The 9422-nt window shown below is 44.8% G+C and overlaps 1 protein-coding gene across 1 annotated transcript; it reads left to right on the top strand.

Moving 5' to 3' along the window:
• The first annotated feature begins 318 nt into the window (after window positions 1-318).
• LOC125762735 (protein yellow) lies at window positions 319-6450 on the top strand. Its single transcript, XM_049425214.1, has 2 exons — window positions 319-710; window positions 4532-6450. The coding sequence occupies exons 1-2, from the start codon at window positions 476-478 to the stop codon at window positions 5950-5952; spliced, it is 1656 nt and encodes a 551-aa protein (XP_049281171.1). The 5' UTR covers window positions 319-475; the 3' UTR covers window positions 5953-6450.
• The last annotated feature ends 2972 nt before the right edge of the window (window positions 6451-9422 follow it).

The raw sequence follows: 9422 nt of genomic DNA, 5'->3' as shown, positions 1-9422 counted from the left end.
ATCTTCCGCTCCGAGAAGTTTGTGAGTTTTATTGAGGTACCATATCCTACCTATTGGAATACGAACGTATACCTAAGGAAAGAATCGGAGCATCATTGGAGGCTCCAAAAAAAGGAACAAACATGCTCTTGTGTTCTCGCTCACGCGCTCGTTTAGTTCTCCACGTTCGCATCGGTTGCCGACCGACCGGTAATACACGCACGTTCTCGGTCGCTTCCCTTCTCGCTCGCACGCTGTCGCTTGTAGTGGCCGGGCCGTGGTGGGAGATCTGCGTCGCTGGAGCGGTTTTTCGCCGGACTCGTTGTTGATATAACCCCGGTGCGGCAGCTCGTACAACCATCAGTCGTTGTGGTGTAGTCGCCGCCGTAGTGTCGTGAGAGTTCAAGACGTTACCCACTATACCGTGCGTTAATCCACAGTTACTGTTGTAGTGTGAACACCGTTTTACGTACACCGTGCCCAGAGAGTGTGAACAATGTACGGTGGTAGAATGCTGCTGATTGTGGTGTGTCTCGTCGCCGGTAGTGTCAGTGCGACCCAGAAGCTGCAGGAGCGGTACAGCTGGCAGCAGCTCGATTTCGTCTTCCCCAATCAACGCCTCAAGCAACAGGCACTAGCACGGGGTGACTATGTCCCCACGAACGGTCTGCCGGTCGGTATCGAGCGTTGGGAGAACAAACTGTTCGTTTCGGTACCAAGATGGAAGGATGGTAAGTAAAATGGCCCCCGTGAGTGAACCATTCCGTCGTCCGAAAAAAACCAAAAAGAAAAAAAATCGAATGAAAAATCCCAAAAATTAAGCGTGAATCCAAAAACTCGTTCTTCCGGTTCAGCAGTAAATGAAGTTAAGCTGATGAGTTTGCAACAAATCGCAATTTGCCTTTTGTTTTGTTCTTCTTCTTGATTTTGCACCCCCAAAAACGGAACCTGTTGAAGAGGAACGAATCTGTTTGATTGTTTTTCGTTAATATGTTAAACGAATGTAAATTTGCCAACTCCAAAACACAACGTTGCAATTTTATGCACAATGCTGTTCACTCAGAACGCTTGTGCCGGTTATGGTGAAGAATTTTAGAGACACCTTTTTGGTGAAGTTAACATCAGCCTACAGTTGGCTGATGTGATGTCGAAATTTCCCCCCCGAATTCTACTCAACTGGAGCAAAGATATCGCGTATCACGCCACACGACCATCTCGACCATTTCTAATATTGGCGCTGGTTACGTCTTCCTTTACACTGATTTACAGCACCACTGTCTGTTACGATCGGTTTCGGTTGATGCCTTTCTTCTTCAGCCACCACCCCGTTGGGGGGTGAAATGGGATTTTGCTTTCCTTTCGATGCGCATCTTCACCCAGATGAATTAATGGTGTGCAGTTAATAAGCCCGCACGAGGGAGGTTGGGAGGTTTTGATTTATTGATGACGGCGATGCCACGACTCATTACCGCATTCGGGCAATCAATCCGTGACAGACAACTCTCCTTGCCACCTTTTTATCCCCCCGCTGTAACTGGATGGTGAAGGTGGTGTAAATAATCAATTTAGACTAATTTCCTGTCCAAAACCAACCAATATGGCGACGTCATACGTTTGAAGATAGCTTTATTGGGATGGTTTTGTTTTCGTCTGGTGCTATCATTATATGCCAACCGAGCGTGACGATCGGAAGAAGACAAAAGCATAAGAAAATCCACCCTCCTCCCTCCCCTTGCACTCCGTCCCGAAAAAAAACCCACTTCCGCAACTCCTACCTTAACCTCGCCGCATCACACAATGTGGAGCAATTTTTTGGACCCCGTTTCGATGCGTCAGCGAAATTTGAAGACGCTGGGCCCCGCTACGCGCTGTACGAAAAAAAACCGCACCCCACGTCTTGCAGACGGGTGAATTGTTTGCACAAAACAGGTTCCCTTGGTTGGTTGGAGTTGGTTTTTTTCTCTCCTATTCTGTTGGTTTGTCGGACTGTCTGTTTTTTTGCAACATGCTGACACGCTGTGTTTGGTGTCCGGTCCCTAGCACCGAATTCCAGTTTCCGCTTTCCAAGAACTTGTACCGAAGAAAAGCATGCGTTTATTATTTTGGAAAACAAGACATAAGTTAATAAGAGAGTTTTAACCCGGATGCAATGAATGAAAAGGAGTAAAGTACAAAAGTGTAGAAACAAATTCAAGACCATCCCACGCATTGTTTTGGGGGGGTGGAGACGAATGTGATTGGTGTGCCGTACGCTTGATTTACGATAATTAGGGCAACCCTTTCTCGAATGTTGGTGATCACAATCAACCTTGAAACCCTACGAAAATGAAAGCGACCCAAAAAAGAACTCGATGTCCTCCGAATGCCCAGACGGTACTTTTCCCCATTTCTGTGCTAAAAGAAAATGGAGTCATTCCAGGGTGAAAGATCGTGAATATGTTCACGCTCACCACGCGATCTTCAAGGTTATATTCGGCTGATATTGCGTAACATTGTGTATTTCAGCTAAAAGTAGTCCGTGTTACAAAAATCATTTCAAGTAACGATCAATTCCGAAAAAAAACTATTTCCTCTTGCGCGTGGAGTCAGGTACTTGATAGCAAACCAATTAGGTACCAATAGTAACATCGATAGCGACACCTGGTTAGTGTTTGGAGCTCACCTCCAGGAAATGCGTTACAGCTCCGGACAAACATCTGGCTTGCGGTTTGTCGTACCGGCGGCTTGTCGGGGTGTTATCTTGTCCTGCGAAGATAGTCTAACATCTCTCACACGTCGGTTTTTGCGTACAGCGCCGCTAATGATCGTAACACGCGTTTGCAATTGCACTGAAGCAAACTAGCAAACACTGCTGCTAGGGAAAGAAAAAGGAAAATACAGCAGCAAATCCTACAGTGTAACCGTGCGTGGAGCGATAGTTACGGGGATGTGCAAACGGCGCTTGTTTACAACATACGGCCACCATCCTTACGCAAAAACCTTGAGTATGTGTGTATGTACCGCAAAAACCGCACCGATGATTAACTAGGACATTTGTGCTTGGACGGTTTTTGTTTTTGGTGTTGTTTTGGTCCTCCCTCCACAGGCGTACCTTCTTTACGAGACTGTTCTAGAGGCGCACCAGGTCTTTGGAGGAACGCGCGAAACTCAGGTGTGGACATACAGTAGCGCATGAAACACTACTCCGGTTCAGTGGACATTTGGGGGGATTTTTTTTTTTTTTTGACAAACCAAAGACTTTCCCAACTAGTACCGAATGTGACGAATCGGTTGGGCCTCGAAGTTGCAAAATCTCGAAGTTGTGGTGCTCTGTTTGAAAGTGTCCAAATTACCCGAAGGTGAGGAACCATATCGAAGAATTGGGGTTAGTTTTGGCGCTTAACCTAACGTTACCACTAGATTGGAAAATGTATCTTAATAAAACAGATTAAAAATGCAAAACAAAAAACGTTTTCCGCCTGTCACACCCGGTGTGTGTGTGGCTACGTGACTAAGTCCACCGTAACGTCACAACACACCGCCACCAAAAACGCCAGTGAAAAGGTGTCTAGAGAAGCGGCAAAAGAGAGTGGGGAAGCAAAAAGCGAAAAAAAAGGTTGGAATGTTGAAATGTGTGGTATGAGTAGGTCCGCAAATCTGCCGTACGATCGGTAACCATACCATCAAGTGTAAACAAGCTGTCAAAATGGTAGAATTTTGAAAAATGACCATAAATGCGCTTGGCCGGGGACACACATTATGCACGGTAATTGAGGATCAGTGGGGACGTAAACGAGGACGTGAACATGTTGGGCTATTGGTGCAGATTTGCATAATTTTCTTACCACGTCTTAATGTTTCTTCTTCTCGCAAAACCTTAAACTGCTCCAAGTTGCGGTTTACTGAGCACTCGTCTCTATTGTGGGCCGGACCGGAATAGACCGGACCCAAAAACCTGAACACCTTAGGCGCTGCTCACATTTAAATCTTTTCAACGTCTGACAACCTGACTATACCTCCTTTCTCAAAATTAAGATTTGTTACATTTGCAAACACAAGTTTGTTTGGAGCTCCAAATTAATTTCTAGCGAGGTACTGCTGGAAGAGAGGGAGATCCAGTTTTTTTGTTGGTTAAAAGTTTTTCGGTTGTGGCAGTCCCGCTTATTGGTGTGACTAGCTGCGCGTGCAAGTTCAAGGACGTGCTCGAAATGTTCGAAAGTGAAGCTTGGATTAGCTGTAGGTAAAGCTTGTTAGCGACTAACCTTGACGAACGGCCTACCAGACCTACCCGAATAAACCATTAGTTAATGGTTGGTTGACTTTTTGTGAGGTGTTAGCAAAGAGGTTGGAATTGGACGAGCCGGTTAGATTTGCAGGGAATGTCACTCCGAACGATTTTGCTACAGGTCCTCGTGGGAGCTCGATGTCCTTGGTGGAATGATTTAGTTGCGGTAGGCACTGGCTCTCAAAGATCTCAAAGATCCCGCGCCTGATAATGATGCTGACGTCAGTAGGCTGTCCTGTCAGATGTGTGACATTAATCTGTATGTGTTTTTTCTTTGGTATTTGACAGGTATCCCATCAACGCTTAACTATATCGACATGAATCAGACACCGTCCGGATCGCCGGCACTTATCCCCTATCCGGACTGGTCCTCGAACGTCGCTGGTGATTGCGCGAACGGACTCTCCACGGTGTACCGTATCAAGGCGGATAAGTGTGGCCGTCTGTGGGCCCTCGATACCGGTACCGTCGGTATCGGTAACACCACCCAGCAGCTTTGCCCGTACGCACTGAACATCTGGGACCTGAAGACGAACCGCCGGTTGCGCCGTTACGAGCTGCGGGCGGATGATACTAACGCGAACACCTTCATCGCTAACATTGCCATTGATATGGGGCGCAGCTGTGACGATACGTACGCGTACATGTCGGACGAGCTCGGATATGGGTTGATCGTGTACTCGTTCGAGCAGAACAAATCGTGGCGCTTCGCCCACAGCTTCTTCTTCCCGGATCCGCTGCGCGGTGACTTCAACGTGGCGGGATTGAACTTCCAGTGGGGCGAGGAAGGTATCTTCGGTATGTCGCTGACACCGCTGCAGGCGGACGGATATCGTACGCTGTACTTCTCGCCACTGGCCAGCCATCGCGAGTTCACCGTTTCGACCCGAATTCTGCGCGACGAATCGAAGGTGGAGGAAAGCTTCCACGATTTCCAATATCTGAAGGAGCGCGGCCCGAACAGCCATACGACGTCGCGCGTGATGAGCGATACCGGACTGCAGCTGTTCAATCTGATCGACCAGAATGCGGTTGGCTGCTGGCATTCGTCGCTACCGTACAGCCCGGAGTACCACGGTTTGGTCGATCGGGACGATGTGGAGCTTGTGTTCCCGGCGGACGTGAAGATCGACGAGGAGGAACAGGTGTGGGTCATCTCGGACCGGATGCCAGTGTTCCTGATTGCGGACCTAGACTACAGTGATGTGAACTTCCGCATCTTCTCCGCTCCACTGTCGACGCTGGTTGCCGGTACGGTGTGCGATGTCCAGTCGCAGTTCGGTGCGATACAGCCCAAGTTTGGTGGTGATGCGGGAAGTTCGGATCTGTCGACGACGTACAACACGGACACCACGCTGCTGCCGACGACGTACGCTCAGCCGCTGTCCGGTTCGTACACGCCGACGCTAAGTTACGCACCGACCGCTGCACCGCAGGTCCACAAGTTCACGCAGAGCTATGATGCGCCGACCTCGCACATGTACTCGACCCAATCGTACCCGACGACTGCCAAGGCGTACGCGTACAACAAGTACCACGGTGTCGAGTTCCATGCGCACGGTGCACCGCATCACGGCCACGGTTACCATCATGGACCGCACAACCATGAAGGTGCGGCTGAACAGGAGACCGGCTACAGTGGACATCGTGGTGGATACTGGAACGGAGCGCACAAGAAGCAGGACTCGTGGAAACAGTTCTTCTACTAAGCGGAGATAACGCCACACTATTGTACGCTCGATTAGGTTCATAGACAAACACCCACACACACCCACAGAGAGATATTCGTGCACAGTGTGCCCATATACACGCCGATGCGGCAATGATTCGGTTCACCCTCTCGAACACCCTCAACTGCACCACTTTTCACCTCCTCCCGGTTCTCCTCCCTCCGGTGTCTTTTCCACTGTTTATAGCTTAAGCAGACACTTTACAACCTAACAAAAAAAAAACAAACACGGGAGTATGAGGGAGTAGAAAAACAAAACAAAATATATATGTAAAAAAAAAACAAACACACATGATTGTAAAGTAAGGAACATATTTTCCACCCCACCCTGTATGTGGCTGACGGCAGCTACAGAAAAAAAACAGGGAGATAGTAAGTGAGTGAAATAAATTATGTGAGAAGTGTAAAAGGTATTGCGTAGAGATGGTCGATTACACACTACCGACGCTGTAATAAACGGTTACAAATTACAAGAAAACATGAAGGGGGAATTTTTGTTTTTTGTTTTCCAAACGGCATCTTAGCGTGACCGACGCGCAGCCAGTGTGGTGAGCGCATGTGAGTGGTATAATTGCTTGGCCGTCCCTTTCCGGACGCTACTAGATCAGTCAGCGTCTATATCTGGATATTATCATCGTTCGTGACATCGATGTTGCTTTCTCTGTGCCGGGACAAGATTGCACACCATCAGATTAAAAGCTTTTTGAAGGTTTCCCAAGTTTTGGTTTCTTGTTGAAGGGTTAATTAGGTTTTTGCGAAATTCTTTACAGCGCACTCCAAGCGTGGCGTTGGAAAGATTCGTTCCACTAATCACTTGCTTAGTCTTAACACGTAACGACGTTGAGTGTTGAGAATGGTTCGTCTAAATGAATATAATTAGTAACATTCCTTTCAAAAACAAAAAAAAAGAAAAAAAGAACTCGTTTCCGGTTTAGATATTTGGAAGGTCACACATTCATCTAGCGCTCATCAGCAAATGTTTGCTTGGCCGGTTGTGCAATAGGTTGAGAAAATTATCTTTATGGCCGATTTTCGTTCGGCTGAGTACAGCAGCAAAACGACATTGCGACTGACTGAAGTGGAGCAATGCCAAAACCGGAACCGAACAGCGAAACCATGCAAACCAGATATAAAGTAACACATAAAACTCACGCATGAACGAGACATTCGATAGGTGCATTAATCTTCAAACCGAACACGACCGTACCGGACACCGTCTGGCTGACCGTTTAGTGTCCGTCCGCGTTCGCTAACGCTGGCCCGCAGGTGTACAAATGATCGCCGGTTATCATTAATTAAAATCCAAACCAATTTTACTATCCCCCTTCGCGCTGGAACGAAAGCTGACCGTGCGTATGATGTCGGTGAAAATGGTTCGCCACCGATGGTTTTGTTTTCCTCACTCAGCGTAAGGGAAGGCACTAGGGGTGGCATTGCTTTAATAGATTGTGGCACAAGACAAGGCGACAAGATACACCATCCCTAGACTCACCTCGCCCCGGTGTGCGTTATTAATGAACCGGCTCGGTTCAAGTGGATGGAAGGAATTGGTCGTTAAATTGGCGAACGCAAATGATTTCGTAGGAGGAAACCCCAATACCCCGACGGCAAGGTTTTGATCATTTGGAGAATCGTAAAATCGTAATTACCGATACGCTTAGAGGGTGTAATAAAGTAGACACTAGCCGGCTAGGTAAGCGTAATGGAGCTACATGGTGAAGTTTGTATTTTACACCTTCATTACATACTTAGCAATTGTCGCGTAGCTCAATTTTCCAAAAAAGTTTAGCGATTCTGGCGCGGTTTCAAGGTTGTTTACCTTTTCCCGTTATATTATTATTTTTTTCAACCAATTGGCATTAAAATAAATCAATTTGATTTCTCAAAAAAATCATAAGGGGTAAGCCTTATGAAATTTTCGAGTTGAAATTTTTTTGAAATTTTTTTTCCGATTTTTTATTCTTTTTTAGTTTAAAGCATTATTTGAGTGAAAAGAAACCTATTGTAACAAATTCGCAATAAAAAGTATCACATTTAAAAATTTTGCTGAACTGCAGAAAAATAAGGAAAATTTTACATTTTCTCAAACAGGGTCAGGAACTTGGTTCCTCGAATAACTTCTGGCACAGACATCTGAGGGCATGGCGGCCCAAGAAGAAAATATAGCCATTATTCTCATCTATCGACCACAAGTTAAAGATTGCCGATCCGTTGTATACCGACCGAGTTATAGGCAAAATTTGGTGCAAAAATGAGGAAAGTTTTACATTTTCTCAAACAGGGTAAGGAACTTTATTCCTCCAATAACTTCTGACACAGACATCTGAGGGCATGGCGGCGTAAGAAGAAAATGTAGCCATTAATGCCATCTATCGACCACAAGTTAAAGATTGGCGATCCGTTGTATACCGACCGAGTAATAGGCAAAACTTGGTGCAAAAATGAGTCTTGTGAAATTTTTAAATTGTTATAATTTTTCAATTTTTTTCGAATTTTCTATTCATTTTTCAATTTAAAACATTATTTGAGTGAATAGAAACTCATTGCAACCCATTGGCATTAAAATAAATGAATTCTATTTTTTTTGCAAAATTTCCCAAAAAAATCATAAGGGGTAAGCCTTATGAAATTTTCGAGTTGAAATTTTTTTTGAAATTTTTTTTCCGATTTTTTATTGTTTTTTTAGTTAAAAGCATTATTTGAGTGAAAAGAAACCTATTGCAACAAATTCGCAATAAAATATATCAAATTTAAAAATTTTGCTAAACTGCAGAAAAATGAGGAAAATTTTACATTTTCTCAAACAGGGTAAGGAACTTGGTTCCTCGAATAACTTCTGGCACAGACATCTGAGGGCATGGCGGCCCAAGAAGAAAATGTAGCCATTGTTCTGATCTATCGACCACAAGTTAAAGATTGGCGATCCGTTGTATACCGACCGAGTTATAGGCAAAATTTGGTGCAAAAATGAGGAAAGTTTTACATTTTCCCAAACAGGGTAAGGAACTTTATTCCTCCAATAACTTCTGACACAGACATCTGAGGGCATGGCGGCCTAAGAAGAAAATGTAGCCATTAATGCCATCTATCGACCACAAGTTAAAGATTGGCGATCCGTTGTATACCGACCGAGTTATAGGCAAAACTTGGTGCAAAAATGAGTCTTGTGAAATTTTTAAATTGTTATAATTTTTCAATTTTTTTCGAATTTTCTATTCATTTTTCAATTTAAAACATTATTTGAGTGAATAGAAACTCATTGCAACCCATTGGCATTAAAATAAATGAATTCTATTTTTTTTGCAAAATTTCCCAAAAAAATCATAAGGGGTAAGCCTTATGAAATTTTCGAGTTGAAATTTTTTTTGAAATTTTTTTTCCGATTTTTTATTGTTTTTTTAGTTAAAAGCATTATTTGAGTGAAAAGAAACCTATTGCAACAAATTTGCA

The sequence above is a fragment of the Anopheles funestus genome, chromosome X (genome assembly GCF_943734845.2).
Source record: "Anopheles funestus chromosome X, idAnoFuneDA-416_04, whole genome shotgun sequence".
In the NCBI taxonomy this organism is placed as follows: domain Eukaryota; kingdom Metazoa; phylum Arthropoda; class Insecta; order Diptera; family Culicidae; genus Anopheles; species Anopheles funestus.
Note: the sequence above shows the minus strand (reverse complement) of the source record. Positions and strands in the feature narration are given on the sequence as shown.

Excerpts from the sequence above, each read along its gene's own strand:
- LOC125762735 (XM_049425214.1), top strand. The coding sequence starts at position 476 with ATGTACGGTGGTAGAATGCTGCTGATTGTGGTGTGTCTCGTCGCCGGT. Across the intron at positions 711-4,531 it reads GGTACCAAGATGGAAGGATG|GTATCCCATCAACGCTTAAC; the intron begins GTAAGTAAAATG and ends GGTATTTGACAG.